General features: G+C 31.0%; 2 protein-coding genes and 2 long non-coding RNA genes across 10 annotated transcripts in view; all 4 read right to left on the minus strand.

The window, feature by feature from the left end:
• Positions 1–634, minus strand: part of LOC108663425 — a 4108-nt gene extending 3474 nt beyond the window's left edge. Inside the window, exon 1 of the long non-coding RNA XR_001929407.1 lies at positions 595–634. This is a non-coding gene — a long non-coding RNA (uncharacterized LOC108663425). The remainder of the gene's footprint in view (positions 1–594) is intronic.
• LOC18589401 (protein CHLOROPLAST IMPORT APPARATUS 2) lies at positions 2734–6930 on the minus strand. 7 transcript variants are annotated; one of them, XR_001929573.1, is made up of 4 exons: positions 6461–6930; positions 4887–5921; positions 4018–4168; positions 2734–3110 (listed from the first exon to the last, which is right to left on the minus strand). XR_001929573.1 is itself a non-coding variant. In XM_007014361.2 (4 exons), the coding sequence occupies exons 1-4, from the start codon at positions 6461–6463 to the stop codon at positions 3072–3074; spliced, it is 1233 nt and encodes a 410-aa protein (XP_007014423.2). In that variant the 5' UTR covers positions 6464–6930; the 3' UTR covers positions 2734–3071. The 7 variants fall into 7 exon arrangements, 5 of the variants coding, with proteins under 5 accessions (XP_007014423.2, XP_007014424.2, XP_017983581.1 ...); XR_001929574.1 differs by having other exon boundaries at positions 2734–3130; XM_007014361.2 differs by having other exon boundaries at positions 4018–4173.
• On the minus strand, positions 14432–17215 carry LOC18589402 (macrophage migration inhibitory factor homolog). The gene is made up of 3 exons (XM_007014365.2): positions 17011–17215; positions 16715–16915; positions 14432–14787 (listed from the first exon to the last, which is right to left on the minus strand). The coding sequence occupies exons 1-3, from the start codon at positions 17119–17121 to the stop codon at positions 14752–14754; spliced, it is 348 nt and encodes a 115-aa protein (XP_007014427.1). The 5' UTR covers positions 17122–17215; the 3' UTR covers positions 14432–14751.
• Positions 19306–22365, minus strand: LOC108663415. The gene is made up of 2 exons (XR_001929395.1): positions 22230–22365; positions 19306–19622 (listed from the first exon to the last, which is right to left on the minus strand). It is a non-coding gene; the product is annotated as an uncharacterized LOC108663415 (long non-coding RNA).

Consider the following 22846-nt stretch of genomic DNA (forward strand, 5'->3'; position numbering starts at 1 on the left):
ATATATATATATTGTTTTACATTAAAATAGATTATTTTTATTAATTTTTTTATTTTACTTTATTAAAAAAAAAGAAAGAAAGAGAGAGGAATGGAAAAACTGGTACAAAAGCCTTGCGAGGTCTCAAAAGGCATTTGGTGGAAGAATGTCTGTCTAGGCTTCGCAGCGGTTGTCACGGGCTCGATGGGAGTTCCGGGTCGTGACAATTCTTCTTGAAAATTTTGGCCATTGTGGTGCACTATCACTAAAAATTTTCCCGTTCCATTTTCTCACCATAAATCGTCATTTCATCAATTTTTTCAACCGATTCACTTGATCACAAAACCAAGTCATTACTTCTACACTTCACATAGGGTTCGACCATTGAAGGTTCATGGTGAAAATGGATTCCTTTCTTGTTGTTTTGTTTTTAAACATGCTTAACTAACTAAAAACACTAACATAACTTAGAATCAAATCAATCTAACATCATTCTCTCTCCATACCCATTTTGACCAGCCATGAATTTATTATGAAAACATGTAATTTAACCATGAAAAATAAGAAAAAATGCATGGGTAAGGTAAATCACTAGTAAAATCAAAGAAATTTTACCTTTGCTTGATCAAATCTTTGAATTCCAACACTTTCTCTTTGATTTTTTCCACCTATGGTTTGTTCTTCCTTGGTTTCTCTTCTCTTCTGGTTGGCTGATCACTATGGAAGAAATGGGTTGATTTTTATGCCTTTTTATAAAGAAACAATAAAATAATAAAAGCATGACACATGGCGTTTCCTTATTGGTTCAAATTTTAAATATTTGATTTTTAATTCTTTAATTCTCCACCACACATTTCTCATGTTTATCCATTTCCATGATGAATAAAATCCCTTGGTCTTGACAAGTGTCGAGGGTGAAAATTTACCGATTTGCCCCCAAGGGTGGCAAAATTACCATTTCGTCCTTATACTCCAAATTATACCGAAAATTAAAATTTTTTACTTATAAACCTCAAATCATACTCCAATAAGTCAAATGGGGCCACAAAAAAAATCTTTTCTAAAATTTTCATTTTGTCTCTAGGTGGCAAATGATCATTTTGTCCCTAGATAGTGAAAATTTCGGTTTGACTCCAAATTGATCCTCGAACTCCGAATTACCATTTTGAGTCATCCTTGGATTGTGAAACTCTTAATTTCACCTGAAAATTCCTATTTGAATTAGTTTAAGGCTTAATGGACTTAATGATACCATTAGGGGCAATATTGTCTTTTAACGATTTCTTAAACTTCCTAAATATGCAAACATTCTATTGAGCATGTAAATGACGTCGTAATTATTTTATAGAATATGGTTTGACAGATGCTTTGCTGACCAAGTTTTCTATATACTATTCCTCTAGAGATTTTTTGACGAAATATTTAATTATCGACAAAATAACCTTTACTAACCACGATATTTCAAACTAATTATTGACCGAATTTTCTATCGAAAATCTGTCAATATTTTAAATTACAGACAAAATTTTTCCTCAAAAATCCATTGGTATTTTAAATTACCGTTAAAATTTTCTGTCGAAAATCCATTAGAATTTTAAATTATAGACGAAATTTGAACCTTTAGCGACAAAAATTTTTGTTGGCAAAAGTGTGAAATTTGGTAGTGAAAATGATAGTTATCTATTTGAGTAATGGTAGTTAGTCAATGATTGAACGTAATAGAAGAACAATGATTTATTTGATTTTTCTTAAATAGTTCGAGGACTTTTTAAAGCATTATTCCTTTAATGTTTGTTTTTATAAATCTAAATCATTTGTAAATTATATATTATTAGCTATTAAATAAATTTTTTTATTCGAGTTCGAGTTCAAGTTATTTAATTTGGTGTCCATGAACACATAAAACAATTTGATTTGCATAATTAGGTAATTAACAGATTCGAATATTTAACGGATATTGTCTAGCGTATTAGAGTATGAGTACCTTTAAAAAAAATTAAAATAAGAGTAAAGATAATATTTTTGAAATTTTATTCGAGTAGTTATAGGGTTCAAGTACCCTATAAATTAATAGGATTTGGGGTAGGTTACCTTCAAAAATATCGAGTACCATACTTGTTGACATCCCTAAGCAATTCAGATAATATTAAAGACATGTAAATTTAAATAATACTAATAAACATATAAAGAAGGAAAGCACAATGAACAAACATAAAATGGTAAAGGGTTTCTTTTGTTATAGATTGATTATGTCTCAACAAAAAGGTTATCAATTATAATAATTTATGCCTTCTGGTTAAAAATATAGAGAAAGATAATAAGAAGAACAAAAATTTTACTAAAGTTAAAATTTTTTTTCTATATTATGATTTTTTTCTCCCTTCTTAATTTTTCTCTATTTTTATAAATATTCTCTTAAAAAAGATTCAGAATATAAATTTATAATTAAAAAATTATATAACTGCAATAATGTAGCATAATAAAAAATAATGAAAAATATAAATTTGAGATTTTTAAATTAATAGTTGTGTAATAAATTAATAATATAATTAGAGTGAATCGAAACTATTCTATAATCAAAGATATTTGATACATGATAATAAATCAGTTATATAATGTATTAAGTAAGCTTTGATAGGATTAAAAAAATAAAAGAGAGCATTTGAGAATTTGATTCATTAGGTGGTGTATGATTCCCTACTTAAAACGTAAAATTTAAATTTTCTTTCCCCTAAATCAAAAAAAAAAGAAAGAGAAAGGCAATTAGGTTATCATTATTGAATTCAAGTATTCAATTAACAGTATCTCTTGTAGGTGCTACTATCGACTTCAACCAAACCCTTTTTTTAACAAAAAAAGAAAAAAAGAAAAACAAAAGCGTTATCCAAAGACTAGAAAACAAAGAATAAGAAGGCAGGCAAAAACCTTGTTGGCCTATTTCTCTACATTCCTCTTCTTGAACTAGTAGTCTTCATCTCCTTAACTTCTAAGTTTTCAAGTGTAAGGCAAAAGGTTTAACAAAATGAGAAAAAAAAAAAGAAAAAAAGACGCTAAAGCATTTCTTCTTTGATTTCTTTCCGTCCCCATTCCTTTTACCTTTCTCCAGAATTTGGCCTTCTTACAAATCGCCCCTGCAATATTATCAACAAACCTTCAATCCAAAAACACCAAATATCAGACAATGAAAGCAAAACAAAAACAAATGTTTCATGACTACACAAAAATGTTAAGATTTTAAAGGATTTGAGATTCAATTTCCTTTAATCTTTTTACTACTTAATTAAAATATTTAGATGAAATTCATTTGTAATTCTTAACATTTTTCAACAAAATTATGTCATGTATAAAGACTACTGACTTAGCATAAGGGATTTAGAGCTAATAATTTCTTCTTTTTTTTTTTTGTGAATCGGGAGAAAATGGATTCTGCAAAAAATGCCTTTTTTTTTTTTTTCTCTTAAGTTTTCTCTAATTTTCTTACTTTCAATGTCCCTGTTAACATAATTATAAAAATTATTTGGTTACAGTTGGAAAATAATCCTAACTAGGTAAAATAAAATTATGAATAAGATTTCCCTTATATATATCAAGCAAAACATAAACTAATGGATTTGAGAACTTAATTCAGTTAGACCATTCTCCTCTTTAATTTATAATTACAACAGTGTGGGAATCAAGAGCGAAGAAAGAAACGTAAATAAGGTACAAAAGAGTTCCAATACAGACACTAATACGTACTACAAATCCTAAGATTAAATATTTTAATTGCAAAAAGAAAAACCCTTTATTTTTATTGTTAGCTATTTGACAAAGAAAAATAATAATAATAATTCATTCTTTATAATTTTTTTTAATTAGAACCACCATGCCATATTTAATTAATCCCATTAAACTCACGTTCCATTTTTAAATATTAGATAAAAATAAATTGTATATATAAAATAATTAAAAAAAGAAGAAACAAACAAAATAGGCAACAGGACCGCACACAGTGAATGAGAATAGACGAAGAAGCATTACTTAGAAATTAAATCAAACCTTCATTCTGGGCCGTCTATCAGCATTGACCTTTCTGACTTGATACCTGATCTTCTTAGAGAAGAGGCGCGTACGCCGCTTCTCTTTGTAGCGAAGCACGCTAGCCTCTCTCACCCCTCCACCGTCCGAGAATAAATCGATCTGCGCCAGCCTGGCCTGCCCCAAAAGTTCATTAAAGGAAATAATTCAGTGCCTCGCACCCCAGTTCAAATAAATAAATCAGTCGTTGTCATATATATACAGACAGGTACCATTCTATTAGTCAATACCAAAAATATTTCATTTTCTAGACTTTATATTATATTAATATTATAACATTTTAAATAAAATTTATATGTTCTGTTTAATAAATGTCAAAAAATAATATATGAACAAAAAGAATGAAACGAAAAAGAGTATTACCCTAAAATAAACCTGAAAATGACACGACACCACAAGATAATGGGCCTTTGAAAGGGAAAAGCTTAAGAAAAACAAATCCCCATCTTTTGAAACCTTTAAAATCAGGACACTTTTATTAAAAAAAAAAAGCAAGAAAAGAAAGCAGAAAAGGTCAGCTCCCCGCGAGAGCAGTGGATGGAAGCCTAGGCACCCCACTGACTCATTCCCCTTTTCTCCCTCCATACTAACTAAATTAGACAACACTAAAATGGCACATTTGAAACAGCAAGTCAGAAAACCACAACAGTTCGTAGTACTGGAAATAAAAAGCTTTTGCTGCAAAAAGTGGTGACGCTTTTATTTAGAACCATTGCTACACCCTACGGACAGACCCTTCAGACACTTAACAAACTATGCTATAAACAGAAGGGGTTTCCAAATTGCAATCACTGAAATTTTGATTTCCCAGCGGGTCATGAGAAACATACATAGACATCATTTCCAGCAACTTCAGGCCCTGGAGATTCCTCGGCGAAGGGCGAGCCACGGTCTGACCAGGCATTCACTACGTCATCGTAATTCAATTTCAATTGCAACCCTGCATTTGGATTTGGCTTCGGATTTTCTTTAGGCATTGCCGAACCCTTCGCCTCCGTCACAACAATTGGTTTCTCCACCTTCTTTTTCTTTTTCTCTGCTCTGCTGACCTTGGTGTTAGTTTTTGGTGAGATTTGTAGCACATCTACAGTAGAAAAATTCCACCAATTCCCCTCATTAACATGTCTCAATGCTCTTACTCCCCTCCTTAATCCGAACCCCAACCCAAATTCAAATTTCGCGCCAAATCCTAATCCCATGGGATTCCCATAGCATGAACCAATTTGGCTGATTTGGGCACCGTGATATGTGCCATTGGACTCATCCAATGTCTCCTGATTGACGCTAAGGTTCCCCATAATGCTATCAATACCTCCCTCGATTTCCTCATCAAGAATCGACTCTGCGTCGAAATCTTCCTGGAATTCAGTGCTGAATCTCATTTCCATGGAACCTCCTCCTCCATGGGAATTGACTTCTCCGCTACTACTTTGCCAGGACTTGTCACAAAAATTCACGACTTTTGGCTCAATTAGGCAACTGGGTTTTTCTCGGATTGGCTGATTCTGGAGCAAGACACCAGAGTCGTCAATTACACGGAAAGGCAACAATAATTCAGACGATTCATGGAAGAAAGAGTCCTGAGGCTTGGTGAATTTACGTGGCTTTGCAAGGTTTTTGGAGGAAAATATATTGGGATAGGCAGTGGAGAGGAGGGCTGCAGCTTCGTTGTAGGTTTGGTTGGGGCGTTTTCGAGGGGTTCGTGGTTTCCGAGTGGAGATTGCAAGGGGGGAATTGCCGGACTCAGAGAGAGTTGAAGAAGGTGAAGAAGATGTGTGAGAAGTTCTGGTTGAAGAGGATGGAGATTTTATTATTTCAAGGTCTAATGCATAGGTCCTGCCGCCTCCGCTTAAACACGAAGACATCTGCAGATAATAACAAGGGGAGAAAACTTAAAAATTGTACGAGAATTCAAGTTCTACACCTCTGTGAATTAATGTGAAAAAACAAGAAATTCAATACCAAAAACCATCGACAAATAAAGCAGAAAGTGTGAATTAGCAAGACAAAAGTAGCTAAGGTTCAAATTTCAGGTTTATGCCCTTAAATTCAGGGTTGCTACAAGGCAACAAGCAGATCTAGAATAAAAACCTCGGGAATTCAAGGGAAACCCATTTGAGGAGCCATCGTTCTTTGGGGGAGAAAATTCTTAAGGCTCGATTGCAAAAACAGCTAAAATTTTCACTCTTTGTTGGTTCCTGAATTGGAAAAGAAATTATGCCCCTTGAAAAAGGTGCAAAACCCTAAACCCCCTGGAAGCACAAGAGTCAAAGGTTCCTGGATTATAAAAAGAGGAAAAAGCCAAAACCTTTATGAATTGAAGTAGTAAACATGAACACCCTAGGACACTGAACCCCAATTAAAGAAATATCTATAGGCAGAACTGAAAGGGAATATACCATACCATTTTTTTTCTTTTTTTCAAAACAGGAATCCAATTCCGAAGAAGAATTCAAAAACCCCTCAAAACCACTCCACAGTGTAAACTAAACAAATAAACAACAGAATTCTAAGCAACAAGCATATTCTTTTTCCTTTTCCCAAGACTAATGTTTCACCTAGGAAACAAAGGGAATTACAAAACCCTAGAAGAAGCCCATTTATGCAGGTTGCCTAGGCTTCGGGCAAAGGGAATGGAAAGGAGGAGCAAAAATATATAGGAGAGAGGATAGTTAGCCAATAAGAGTAAGATTTGAGCTGAGGAAATAAAAGAGAAACAAATGAAGAGATAAAAAGAAGAAAGTCTTTTAAGCACAAGGAAGAGAAGGAGGAACAGAGTAGGTCACGAGGAGGAAACAGCAAAAAGGGCAAGAAAGATCCGTTAAATATAAATGGCAGGAGCTCTGGTCTGCCTCTGCCTGGCTCTCTTTTTTCTTTTTCGATTTTTAGAGCTTGGAATGTGACTTATACTAAAGAGATAGACAACAGAGGAAAAGACAAAGCTAGTTTTCTCTGGGGACCGCTCAATGCTAGTTTTCTCTAGGGTGGGGACCGCTCAATGCTAGTTTTCTCTAGGGACCGCTCATTTTTTTCTTTCTCTCTTTCTTTCTTTCTTTCATTCTCTCTCCATCTCGATTACTTGCCTTGGCAGTTCAATTATTTTATGCTGCTCTTTTACTATACTAACCTCCCTGCCCATTCTTTTCTTTTGGTACTACTTGCTCAACGTTAAAGTTGAAGAATGAGTATAGGAAACATTAATGTCATCTAGAACAACCTTTTCAACGGCATATTGCCAAATAGAACATGAAAAATGACCTGAATATGAAAATTCAATGTCAAACCCATCTTTAAAAATGATAATATTTTATGAAATGCATATTTATAGAATCTAATTGGATGCTTTATTAACAATTTATTTCGACACGATGGTGCAGTAATTAAAAAATTAACGAGTAAGATATCCGTTATTTTTCAGATATCTTAACTCGAATCCTATTATTTTGTAAAATACTCAAACTACATAAATATTTGATTAAAATTTTAAATTGCTACTCAAACCCTTACCATAGTATCCCAAACACCACTCCTTTTAACTCATTTTTTATGTATATTATTAATAAAAATTAAATTAATAATTTAAAATTAATTCATAAAAAATAAGTTAAAGTTTAAAATCATATTTAGAACAATTAATAAATTTTAATAAATATTACATTAATTATATAAAACTTATAAATAAAATATATATAATTAAAATTTAATATTAAAAATTATTATTTATAATTAAGTTAAGATAGTAGTGTTACTACTTGAATTCTATTCGAATTTGATAACAAGATATCCTAGTATTACTTAATCGGGTCATGTAACGCATCTTATTATAAGATATCCTAGTATTACTTAATCGGGTCATGTAACGCATCTTATTATAAGATATCCATTAACATCCACAGTAATGCTTTTCTTTTCTTTTTCAGACCATAATTTGGTCATCGACAGTAATTTTTATTTTTAAGACATAAAAAAGCATGGGTGATAAAAGAATTGTGGCATTTCTGATATTCCAGGGACGAAACATAGGGCATTTGAGTAAGCCAACCTTGTAATCCTAATGATGGGGCAATGTTGGATGGACTGGGTTGGATTAATCCAGGTATGCCACCCACAACTCCTGCAACACTCTTTGGAGATTTATGGGAAGGGTTTCTTATCTACCGAGATGGCACCATCTCATTGGCTGCTCTGGATTTTTTAGGTCTGAGGTGGCGTGTCCTTTAGTGGTTGGATGATTTTCACGTGTCTCAGGGGAAGGGGGTAGGGTTTTTGGACATGTCAGAAATGCGATGATTGATTGAACCTTTTTGGTGTCTTTTGCCGCTATTTGAGTGGCAGATGCTAATCAAACGTTGGGCTTATTACGTTCATTGGCTTCTGATTACAAAAATAGAACCATTTTAACGAGTTTTGCAAATCTGCCCCTGCATTTTTGTTTAACTCGTTACTCCTTCCCTATACATTAATCTAACTCCCTTTTCTTTCATCCTTATCCAACATCTACAGATCTACTGTGTTGTCTTGGGTATGATTGAAAGAAAATTAAACCAATATAAACAATTACATAGATTCAAAAATCAAAACTAAGTACCTTTTGCCGTAATTTTTCAACTCTAGTTAATGTATAGTAGAATTGACAATTTATGTTTTCATATCTTAACTTTATCGTGTAAGTATAAACTATTAACAATTATATGAATAAACACAAATACGAATATAAATACGACACAATTAATTACTTTTGTTAGAATATTAAACATTTATACAAATATGTTTAATAAATGTGCAACACGATACATTGTAGCTAACACGTTTATTATATGTATCAAGTTAAATTTTATATACACAATATGATTTGTTTATAAGATTAATACAATTTAAATTTATATGATTTAAAATTGTTTACATGAGCCATTCAAAAAAAAAGTTGTTTAGACAATTAACACACAATTAAAATGATTAAATTAAAATATGTAAAATTAATATATAATTTTATTATTAAAATTTATAATAAAAAATTATATATTATTTAAATATAATAAATTCAACATTAATAAATCTTAATCAATATAAAAATATTAGTATTAATATAGATCAATAAATAGGTCTTAACTATATAAGTGCTAAATATGTTTACACAACACTTGAATACGATTAAATAAATAGGTAATTAACAGGTCACAAGTTATACAGATAAAAGATAATTCGATTAACTAATCGTAACTTAAATAGATTTGAAATGAATTGAGCGGGTTTGACACAAATTAAGATAAGAATCATTTGTATCTTAACCGTGTTAATAGGATTAATACACGACTAGTTTAAATCCAAACCAACTTAAATTTGTGTTGTCATGTTATATACAAAATTACTAAATTTAATTTACAAGCATATCCCCTTGTAATTCCTTGGTCCGTAATTCCTTGATTCAGCCTTGGCTAACAGTAAAAGTTTATTGTCCCTTTGCCTATTTGGGTTGAACATAAAGGAAGAAAAAGAAAGGTCCATAAATCTGATAAAAAAGAAAACAAAGCAACTAGTTGTTAAATAGTAATGATAAAAGAAATTTTCTTAATAGAAAGCAAACAATATCGACATTCCTTAGAAATTATAGAAAAAAGTAGCTAAGACTAATTCTTAACATAATTGTTTGGAAAATATCTTCAAAGTGAAAAGCCGAGTTGTAAATCTTATGGGTTAAAAAGGTAGTTTCAAAGAATGTTTGGGTCCCTAGTATAAATAGTCATAAGTTTCCTATTCTCATGCTAATAGTTAATACCATACAAATAAAATATAAAATAAAAGATCAGGATGTCATCCAATTATCAATAGCTTGCACTTTCTAGACCTCAGAGTCAAAGCCCTTTTTGTTCTTAAGATATTTTACTAAACAACCACATATTTAGGCATTTGGCACATTAAGATATTACCTTCTTTAAAAATAAAAATACAGATATTTAAAACTAAATATCCATAAATATATATGTATATAAATACACTTCTTTATTGTTTCAACAAATATCTCCCTTGTCCTTCGATTTACTAGCATAACCTGAAACTTTTCTAGACTCTTATATTAAAAAATTAATTTTCATAAAAGATATTTAAAATTAATTTTAAATTTAGACTCTACTGAAAAAATGAAAAAATTTAAATAAAAATGTGTGTGTATATATATTGTAAAAAAAATTAACGAGATAGATAAAGTATTCTTCCTCTCTCATTAAAACATAGAAATTGAAATTACATCCCTTATTATATAACATCAAGATAAGTTGCGAAAGATAACTGAAACAAAATCAATAAATTAGTCGAGATTCTTATTTTTCCTATCACTGATTTGATTTAATTATAAAAGATTGTTTTATTTTGCATTTTACATATTAGAGATAAGGTAATTTGACAAAAGTAGAGGACAATATAAGAGTTTGAAATATATATATATTTATATATTTGAAGAAGGAATTTGACAAAGACATATCCTCTTGGACCTCTTCTTTATGGCAACAAAGCATGTCCTCAAATTGTATTCACTCAGAACGATTGACAACACCTTATCTTTACAAAGGATGAGTTGGAAATCTCATGACCTTTAGAATTGGATAACCTCTGGCAGCTGGGTTTTAACTTTCAACTCTAGAAATTTCACGACACATGTGACTCATTCTTCTCCACACCAATAAGCCTCTTTATTTGGTTATCATGTTTTATCTGTTAACATTGCATGATGGGCGTAGAGAAAATTTTAAGATCTAAAGTCTTCAAAGGCTTTAATTGTCATTCTCGTCAGCATGACCTAATCTTCGTAATCCAATTACTCTTGGATACATGGTTGATTTTTAAAGTGTTTGATGAATATAAATCTTCAATACTAGAAAATAGAATTTTTTTTTGAAGGGATTGATTTCGTTGAAAATATATAGTATTACCTTTATCCACAGGTTTTTGATGAAAATTATTCTCTATTTTCCATATGTATTTTAGGTAAAAATTTTTGACAGATTTAATTCGATTAAAAACACATTTGGTGTCAAATCATTTTAAATGGTGTGGAATTTTGTTGAAAGGTTTCATCGAAAATATCCCCATGTTACATTATTCGATTAATTTTCAACGAAAAATTCGATTGAAATATATTGACAAGGAAAAAAATAATTTTTTTGTCATATCTGTAAAATTTTTCCTAACGAAAATTTATTGAGAAAAAGACCTGAAAAGAAGATTAAACTAAAAACTAATTGTGAAGATAACGATGATCACGGGCTTTAGCATGAAGATCATGTTCTTCATGCTATCTCATAAATTGTTGTACTTTATCTTTTACTATTTTAATCTATTTAATATTATGCTTGTTATTACCCATGCTCGGTGTTATTGGATGATTCCTCGATTTGTTTTAAAATTTTCTAATTAACTTGCATATTTTGTTACGCTATATATATTACAGTTACGATGGTTTATTCGAAACCAAAAGGTAAATGTAGATTTGCATCGATCCCTCGCCATTTGCTCGTGGAGGCACACTCTTCGGTCAATCCATCCATTGAGCCAGCGGTGAATCCACCCATGGAGGCACCTTCTTTGGTTGATCCATCCACTGAGCCATTGGTGAATGTGACTTTGGCCCCCTTTTCCTAAAGGATCTAAAGACACAAATATAGGGGGCAATGGAGATGGCACGTCAACAAGGATGAGTATTAGAGGGCTTAGCCAACAATTGCCGACACCAACAAATCCGGACCAGGAGTTGCATTTGACACCTCTTAGAGAGAGAGAGAGAGAGAGAGGAGAGAGAGAGGTAAGTTAACTTGTTTAATAATGAGATAGCTTAATAAATTATATATTTTACTATCAAACATTAGTTTTGGTAATTTTGTATAGGACAGGACAGCACGACACGAGTTTAAACGTCATTTGATTTTAAATTAATTGTATTTCGTGTATTAATAATGTCAATACAGTTTAGACATAAATAATCATGTCTAAAATCATGTGAAATTCACTTAATTTGTCTAAGACACGATTAATTAATCATATTATCATGTACCAGTATAACCTTGACCCATTTATTACTATTTATTTAATCATGTTAGTGCACCGTTAAAAGTCATTTATTGATCCATATAAATATTAAAATTTTTATAATGATTAAGATTTATTATTATTGAATTTTATTATATTTGGTAAATATTATGATATTTATAATAGAATCATATTTTACTTGTACACATTTCAATTTAATCATTTTAATTGTGTTAATCGTATAAATCGTGTAAATAGGTTATAAGTCGTATAAATTTTAATCGTGTTAATCGTGTTGTGTTGTACAAAATTTAACTCAACACATTTTATTAAATGTGTTAACCGTGTCATGTTCCACGTTTATTAAATACGTGTTTAAGATCTTGACACAATTAATTAATTATGTTATGTTCGTATTTACTAGTACAATTACTAATACTATGACACAATTAAAACAAGAATACACTAATTGTCAAATCTATCCAACATGCATACTTTTATTGTATGATCTTGGAGACAAGAGTCAACACAACAATTACTAGAATAATGAAAAACACTTTAATGGCCCCATGGTTGATATGGAGGAAAGTTCTCAATGATATCAAGAAGTTAATGTGAAAGAAATTTGGGATATTAAGTGTGTTGTTGAATTAATACATGTTTGTTTATTTTCATCTATGTGCGTGAAGATGATGATTTGTTTACCCTTATATTTTATGTTACGATAAGTTTATGTGGTCCATAGCAGAGGCTCCTGTGGTTCGACAAATATGGGAAAGGACTTATAAGGATGACTTGAAAAACATGTTGGGAAAAAAGAGACAAGATGCAATGGAAAAGGCTGGTGTCACTAATTGCAAAGGAAAGTGTAGGTCGTGGATTAAACAAATACTTGGGATGCCTTTATTGATAATAAATGGAATATTTATCAATGACAAAATAAATCCAAGAAAGTAAGCAAAAACCTCTTAATGTATGGAAAAAAAAGCATTACGAAGCACACCAACGGTTCATTTCTTTGTTTTGTTTATACAAAGAAGATGGTATGAATTATTTTCACTAAATTCCTAAAGAAAGCTTAATTGATTATAGTGCTTTATATTAATAATTTTTAAGGAAGTTTTAATTAAATTTTATCATATTAATAATTAGCTCGATGTTTCTTTGAGTGTTATTGTAAAGGAATGCAATCGGTCTGGTTGGAACGACCAATTACATTTTCTGAAGTGTTCAACCACATACATAAACATTTAGCAAGATGTAATAATTTTGTGGATATCAAATCAAAATATATTAGTGTATATGAATTTTTTGACTGATTTACGCTTTTAATTCTTGACTATGGTTACTTTAAATATATAGTTTTCCCTTACTCAAGTATGTAAATGATAATATTTTAAACTAGTTGTAAAAAAATCTTGACAATGGTTACATCTTCAACCCTAATAGAATCATTTTACAAGAAATTAGTTGTAACGTTTTATAATTACTGTTGATGGATTATGGTTACAAAATGATTCTATTAGGGTTGAAGATGCAACACATTATGGATGGAATTTTGTTCTTAAAACACATGGTTTTTGGCAAATTTTCTACGAAATTTTGATGATTTTCCGACAGATTTTGGACAAAGTTTCTATGATTTCCAACGGATTTTGGGTAAAGTCAAAATGGAGGAAAGAGGAAGAAAATTAAGGCTAATATATATATATATATGTGTGTGTGTGTGTGTGTGTCTCAATTTTATCTGCTACCGAATTGGGTTGTAAAACCTAATTCTATTTAGTTTCTTACAATCTTAAACTTTTTAAATTCGGTAGAGATGAACTCCAATTTTATTCCTAAATATAACAAACCACACTCACAGTTAGTTTAAATCTCTCCTATAGTATTTTGCTAAATAACTTTATCCAAAAGTTTCAACTTGCAAGAGTAACCTTTAATCTTTAATTTACAATTACATTTGATTAATTAAATAGGGTATGTTGAAATTGTAACTCAACAATCATTAAAATGATAATGACACATCGGTATTGATACCTATGATACAGTTAAGCTCCCTTACTCTCTTTTTAAAGGCTTTTCACATGTTTTGACTTCCCATTTCAATCTAAACTTCTAAATGACTATGATTTCAACTCGAATTATTCAAATGAGCTGGAAATAACATTATTTCATGATTTTGGATAAAATTAATGACTTTTTCTAAATACATGTTTATATATGAAATGTAGTTCATATAAAAATTTTTCCTTTTAGCTTACTCCCTTCCCCTATTTGCTCGTTAAGTTTTTATAACCCATACATGTAAATTCTATTTTGTTTTCATATTCTTGAGTTAGCTTAGATCGTGATCTTGAAGGAATCCTCAAGTCTTGCTTTTGGTAGGCACACCTAGAGGCCTTTCATGAAGCCTTCCTGTATCATGTTATGTTCTGCTGATGACTCTACTTTTGCTTATGTTTATTACAGTGATTCAGATTGAGGTAATGTCTCAAAGGAGAAAGTCTACAGCTGATAAAAGATATAATACTATCCCACGCAGACATGATTCAACTTGCAACGCTTTCCATTTCAGCCACTCAGAAAGTTGATAAAACTCAAACTACGATCCTGCACAGGTATGATTCAACTGGGAATGCTTAATTTCCATGGATGTATACCCATTTGAGCCAGTCAGAAAGTCGAACCATTAAATCCAAAATATGAGCGCTGGACCAAGAAAAAAAATGAATATTTAGGTGAGTTACTAAAACTGATAGATGTATTACAAGAAAATTATGCCATTGTTCTTCCACTTGGTTAATTTTGGCATGCTGAAAAAAAAAAAGGGAAGGAAAAAAGAAGAAGAAAACACTCAGGGTTTACAGGAGGTTCTAAGTTTCTAACAAACAGATGAAGAGAAAAGGCATAGTTGTGTTTCAGCACCAAGAAAACCACTAGTAACTCCATCCACCAAAACGTAAAATCATTCAATGTATATTATGGATTACCAAGATATAAATGCAAGTCCAATTTAGATTAAATTGCATTGCTAGGTTCCACTAGCCTGACGGTACATTATAGTTCTTTAGATCTAGCTTTCATAAATACAGATATTTGCATATAGATGCACATTTGCACATATATATGAACAAGCATGCAAATAGACAGATACTTTGCACCTTGAACTAGCATGTGACCCTATTGGCATATATAGAATTATATGTTGAAGTTTTGCAATGATTCAACATCAGAAAAGTTTTGCAATTATATCTTGTTTCTTTGCAAAGGTTCAGCTAGCATACTTCATCCTCAGATGAAGCTAGAAAAAGAAATCAAAACTTCAAGTGTACAAGGTTCCTGTCTTGAGTTGCCTTGGTATGTTTGTTCACAGGACCTTGTTATCCATCCACTCAAGAAAGTGTAAGATATTATGTCCCTCCTCTGGTTCATCAATCTTATATGTTTGCTACAACTCAGCCCTCTCAAATAAACTTGTGCACATGAAATTAGTTATACCATGAAAAATTATCACTTGTTATTTCTAACATCCTTAAGTAAGGAGACAGCACTAACATTTGCAAACCTATCAAGTATTAGGTAAAGGAGAAAAATGATGCCTAAGTTCCAAGTCCTAAAGCGAAAACATCCTAGAAAAAATCCACAACTAAGTAAGCTGGATTCTTTGTTCACTCCTAATTAATTTTTTGACAACAAAATCATCATTTAAAAGCTAACTAAAATGGTCACTTTAAACTGACTACAGCTCCAAAGTGCATCTCACTAATCACAAATACGTAATTGCTTATTTCTCTACATTTTCTTCTTTAAAATGGAGATTTCATTACTCCACTTTTTTGAATTTTAATTACGAACAATGGTCGAATATAAGCAGCTTAAATGAAAGACAATAAAATTATCAGAATCACTTGAAATGACTAAAACAGAAGCTAGAAATATCTTCAGGCTAATAATTTACAAGGTATTGACCTTGTTCTCATCAGTAAAATACATTTTATTTTCCTCCCTAAACATGCATGCATTATGGAGAATAGAATTAAACCATAGAAGAAGCCTCTCCAAAAGCTAAAGAGCATAGTTTGCTCGTAAGCTTCCATAGAATATAATAAAAAGGGTGATATACAACAATTGGCTTATCTTTGCCTCCCTATAAAATTAAAGGGTATGCAACAATAATATTTTGGCTAGGATTGAATTAGAAACAAGTTAATGTAATTTGGGTGTGAATTATTAGTATATGCTTGGATAAATGTATTTATTTGCATAAAAAATATTCTAAATTCAACAGAAATACCAATATTAAATCAAACAGAAAATCTGTTTTTTAAAAGAAAAATAAATTAAAACTACTCTCCCATAATTACACGGCTCATTTGAATATGAAATCCAATCTGGGAAATACAGAGTCCTACATTTTTTTTTTCTTTATACTGCCCAAGGCCTTGATTGAGAAATTTATACTAGAATGTTCCAAAAACAACCATTGTCTTCTTCTTAATGATTTTCAATAAAAGAGAAAAATAATCCATCAACACTACTTTGAAGGATATGACATGAGATTTTCAACAAATGTCTCAAAGTAAAACAAAGGGAAAAAAGGAAAAAAATGAAAAGAGTAAAAGTGAAGCAAATAGACCTGAACATCGTAGAATTTGATGTAGAAGCGAGAAGCATCAATTGAAAGCTTGGTTTGAAGAATATCAGCAATAGTTGAACTCAATTTGGAATTAACAGAAGGCCCAAGGCCCCCAATAGAAATCAATTCTCCGTAAGCAGCGGGGGCTTCCGTCCCAGCAAATGCCATTGGTACTCCGCCATTAACCAGAATCATCACGTACTGTTAACCCATTTTAATGCAACAAAAGGGGTACTTAAATAAAGCCATTACAGATAAGAAAATGATTTGAGAGACAGAGAAAAGCAAGAACTAACGGATTCAGGTTTGCCAATGGTTTTGGCAACAGCTTTGGTGGCGTCCTTGAGGATGTCAGAGGTTGTTACTGCGTCCACGGGTACGTTGGTGTATATATTCAAGGTAGGCATTTTCTTCTTCTTCCAGTGTTAGCGGCTCAAGCAAAGCTTATATGAAATGGGTGGTTTGTAAGAGAATATCTGCTTTCCCACTATCTCCTCTGTTTCACATTTGACATCAATTTATAATTAAATTATACCCGAACCTAAGGTGGCGTATGGTAAGTTTATCTGTTTTGTTTGTTTTCTTCTGAGTAAAAATAAAAGTATTATTTCTGTTTTTTTTAAAATAATGTTTAGTGATATTCCTGTTATAAGAAACTTTTAAAATAAAAATATAAAAACATATTTGGTAATATAATATATTTGTTTTTGTTATATACTAACTTGAAAAAAATATAACAAAATGAAAAAACAATTAAGCCATATAAATTATCCAATATGGAAAATACCATTCAAAACTTGCACCAAGAAGTAAGAATATAACCGAATACATAAGATTCAAAGAAAAAAGTGGCAATTAAAACAATGACTTTAAAAATTAACATTTAAACCAATAATTTGCTATGAACATTCGTCCAATTTTGGTTCGCAATCTCATCTTTCATAGGGGCCATTTGACGAAGTCGGCCACAAGATATATCAATGTCAGCGGGATTTTGTGAACTGCTACAACCTAAACTAAAAACGAACAAACAATATAAATCTCCATATTTGACATAGATTGTTGCTTCCTAGCTTAGTTTGACCATATGATTGACATTGAAACTGTCAACAATACTTCGATCCTTCTTAAGTCTCAAAAACATTTTTATCAATGCTTCCTTGTAACTAATACTTTTGTTATCCAAAATTTCCTGTTTCGTATTTGTCTTAAATGCTTAGACCTAACAAGAAAACGTGAATATAGCTATCATAACTCATAGAGAAAATGACATGAAGAAAGAAGAAGCATTGTTCTATCTAGGCACCCAAAGTCTCAAGAAACAATAAATCAAATCTAAAAGGTAAATTAAAGTCAAAAAGAAAAAAAGAGAGAAAAAAAAAGAAAAAAAGAACTCACTTGAGTTGTATCAGATCTGAAGAAACTCATGGAAAAGTAAACAAATTAGACAAAAAATAAAAAATGATTTAGGGTGTGGTTGTTGGAAAAGAGGAAGATAAACAAAGAAAAAAAAGGAAGAGAGAGGTGGTTTGGTGTTGGTCTAATTGAGGATGAGGTTATTCAGCGTGTTTTTTTTTTGTTTTGAAAATGAAATAAAAAATGTAAAGCACTTTTTTTTGTTTGTGTCTTTTCTACCAATTTCAAAAAATGTTTTCAAAAAAGAAAAAACAAAAACAGGGTTACCAAACACGTTTTTTGTTAGTGTTTCTATAATTCTGCAAACAAAAACAAAAAAAAAAAAAACAAACACCTACATTACCTAATAAATCATAATTAAATTTTTTAATTTTCATTCTTTTAAGTAAAGGTATAATACTTAAAAAATTTTCAAATCATTTAAGAAAATTTTATAAATTTTTATTTTTTTATTAAGATCAATCAAACCTTTTTATTTTTATTTAAATTAAATAAGCCCTTATGATCATTTTATGTTATGAGGCGTATTGTCGTGTCATAATAAATGATGATATCACATGATGACATGACCTTGTGGTATTTTTTATTTTTCATGTTAGCGTTATGTCAACACGACATAAGTATAATAGAATTAATGACAATTAATTAATCGTTAGTTATAAAAGCTTATTTGATCAAAACAAAAAGTATAATGACTTAATTTAATGTAATTGAGAGTAAGAGTTTATTTGATTTTTCTTAAATAATTAAGAAACTTTTTTAAACATTATACCTTAAGTAAATACATTATTTCCTAATTTTATTAGTCAATTGAGTCATATGACAAGAACTATCTAATAGGAGTTAAACACACGAAATATTATCTTGTCATGTATCATGTAATTGATTGACATAATTAATTTGAAGTATAAATTATTTAACAAAGTAAAATTTGGATACCTAATTATAAACTTTTAGACTCTAGATACAAATCAAACATTCGTCATAGTTGGGATGCTAGAGTATAATTCACTCTTCATACTAATTTACATCTTAATATATCATTTGCCTAACCCAAAAGTCATCAAATTAAGATAAAAATGTACAAAAGGAATTAATTACAAAAAAAGGTCTTTAGTTTAAGTCATACAAAAGAGGATATAAGAAAAAGAAAAAGAAAAAAAATGTTCTTTGGATTGTTTTAGAATGGTCAAAATACCCAAGCAATTCCTGCACTCATGCATTTTCTTTAATTTAATCACACTACTCAAAATCGTAACAATTTAATCCCTTGATTTTGAAAATTGCTCTAATTTAATCTCTCTCTTAATAGCATCCAATTTGAACATTAAAGGCGATAACATTAGCATTGATGTGATGCTGACGTGGCATATTTTGATGACAGATGTATGATCGACATGCTGATGTGGCATTACCATGTCAGCATGTCAAGGTGACATGGCAATGCCACGTCACCCAAATCGATTGAAAATGGCAGTGCCATGTGGCAGACCTGAAAAAAAATCTCACCAAAAAAAATCATAAGGACTAAATTGAAGAAAAATTATGGTATGAAGACTTAATTGAATAAAAATTCAGTGTATGAGGACTAAATTGAAACAAAAAAAATAGTATGGTAATTAAAGAAATGCCATGTTCCATTTTTAGTTAGATGACATTAGAGGGGATTATCTAACTTTTGGATTTCATTTCTATTAAACGCTCGAAAAGTAACCTTAAGCAATGGATTAACCTAAACCCACAACTATCCTCTCCAAAGCCATTAACCCCTAAAATTTCAACCACTTGAAATTGAGAGACAATGATAAACTGATAGTAAAACCACCTAAACCCTAAATCGAAAGTGAAAAATAGAACCACTAGAATATTGAAACCTAGGAAAAAAATTTCCCCTTTTCTGGCCACTTGAAAGCTTGAAACCCACCTTGAAATTGATAAACATTGAAAGCTTCCAAGCTTTCAAGCTTGAATTCAAGGGCACTTGAAAAGCTTGAAAGTTGAAACCTAGAGAGCTGATGGCTGAGAGCTCAAGAGAAGGAAGGAAAATGAGAGGAGGAAAAGGAAAGGAAAATGAAGAGGAAAAGGCTGCTGATATGGAAGAGAGAGTTACTGTTTCATTTTGTTGTTGTTGAATAGTATTAGGTCATGTTTTTAATGTTGGCTGAGATCGGGTTTTGTCTTTTTCATTTTTTATTGATGTTGATGTATTTGCTTATATTATTAGGTTGTGTTTTTAATGTATGTTGATTTGGCTTTGGTTTTTTAATTTATTATTATTGCTGATGTATTAGATAAGACAAATAAAACATAGGAAAATAGTAATGCACAAAGATTCTCCTTGATTCAATTCCCAACTTTGGCAAGTTGGATGAGCTTATGCGAGTATTTTGACCAGTTAACAATAAAATCATGTCATATCTCATTTTCTGCAGGGATTGTGATCGGCTCATGGACCTATGTGGGTATAACCCACTAAGCCTAAGCAAGCTTATACTAATAATGCATGGGCTAGTCATCCATCGCATTCACAACATTTCCATTCACAATTAAGGATAATGTAAATAAACCACCAATGTCCGCCATGTTACAGAACTTCTCAAATAACTATGGTTTCTATCGCATTTCATATAAATATTCTCAATGTCATAACAATTATGGTTTGATACACATCCCATGCCTATATTACTATGATTCATTCACCACAGTTTTATCATTCACATGCATCCATATTCGGAGCTCAACATAATGTGTGGAAGCATAAATAAATATGAGTATATAAACATTATTTACATAATCAAGTTCATCATCAACGTGAAAATTCATGGACTAGACTCGACAAATTGCGAAGTGTACGACATTAGAAGGTTGGAAAGAAAATGCTATCACACATACTACAAATGAGTTGGGTTACTACTCCACAAGTTGTCTAGTTAAACAAGCTACTGATCTGTGCAACAAAATAGGGGAAAATAAAGGTTGAGTCACAAAGACTCTACGAGTGAATATGAGGAAAGTGACAACCCAAAGAGGAGAGTTTTTGTAATAAACCATACTTTATAAAAACACATGATATTCGTATAAATCATTTCAATAATAATAATCCCATTTCAAAATTTCCATAAATGCATTTGAAACTCAAATTACATAAAAAGGAATTAACATATAAAGCTCAACTCACAAAAAATTTTCAAAGAAAAATTGAAAAGAAGCTTTCCAATTCATGTGTTCAACATATTTCAATTATAACATGAATGGATCAACCAATCATAATTCATATTCTCATTTTCACATAATCATAAGAATCATCAAATCACTAATCATTGGCATTATAATATGCATTATATGACTAAGATATCAAATCATAATGTCAACAAGATAAGAGGAGAATGGGTACTTTTGCCCAATTCATCATTTTGGTATTCTTACCCTCACATCGAGCTTAAGGAGGAAAAAAATGGTATGTTCTCCCAACTTGACCATGTGGTATTCTTACCCTCACATCGGGATTCATAAGGGAAAAGATGGCATGTTTGTCAATCTTAACCATATGGTATTCTTACCCTTACACTAAGCTTTTATATGGGGAGGAGATGGCATGTTCACCAATCTTGACCCTGTGGTATTCTTACTCTCACATGGGCTTAGATCAACATATCACACAACTAAGCATTCACACAAGATTCTACCAAGATCAAGCATCAAATAGCAAATCATGACATTCACATGATTCTTGAAATGGTGGAAACCTACTCATCCAAATTCACATTTCTCACATCTTGTGAGCATTATGTCATCCACATTCATATTCATTTGGGTGGATTTCTATTATCCCACCTAGGCCTCTATTTAGTAATATACACCAAATCGAGGAGTATTTGATAGAAAACATTTAAAAAGGCTTGTCCCCCTTTGTTGAAAACTAATATGTAATAGAGATATTTACTTACATAATAGATTCGAAAACCTTGGCAAAATCATTTGTGCACAACTAATAAGATTTATTAATTTTTTCACAGCATTCAAATTATGCAAACAAAACTAATCGATAAATCATGTTAACTTTACCATATAATAAAGTTAAAAAGGTGCATCTACTCACCTTCAAAAAGTCAACTTTTACCAATAATCCAACTCCACTCTAGCATTCAAAATGTCATGAACTCATCACCTTTACCTTAGGTTAGCCTTAGACAAAAGGGAACCCACATAAATCCTTTAGTTTGAAGGAATCAATAAATCTGAAACAACAAATAGTATTTTTAGAACTGAAAGTCCAAGATTTAAAGATTCAAAGAGTGGAAAATGTCACCTTTGCTTTTAAATCTCAAAATCCAACTCAAATATTTCAAAAATAGTGAAAATAGGTTGAGAGAGCATTAGGGTTAAGAAAATACCTTATAAAAATGGCTGAGGGTCGCCAACCCTCGTTACGAGTGACCTATTTATAGTTTGGAGTGTAAAAATACCATTTTACTCCTTTTATTTTTTGAAAATAGTGTCAACTATCAATAGATCAGGGTTATTTATTGATAGATGGCCTCGAGGGCTTTTTTAAAAGCTTTCGAGTTACTATCTATTAATAGATGTGCTTGATCTATTGATAAATAAGTCTATCTATTGATAGGTGATGAACATCTATCAATAGATGTTCTTAAATCCTCTATTCAAAACTTTTTTGGGTTTATCTATCGATAGATGCAGAACATCTATTGATAA

This window comes from Theobroma cacao, chromosome 9 (genome assembly GCF_000208745.1).
Source record: "Theobroma cacao cultivar B97-61/B2 chromosome 9, Criollo_cocoa_genome_V2, whole genome shotgun sequence".
Taxonomy (NCBI): Eukaryota; Viridiplantae; Streptophyta; class Magnoliopsida; order Malvales; family Malvaceae; genus Theobroma; species Theobroma cacao.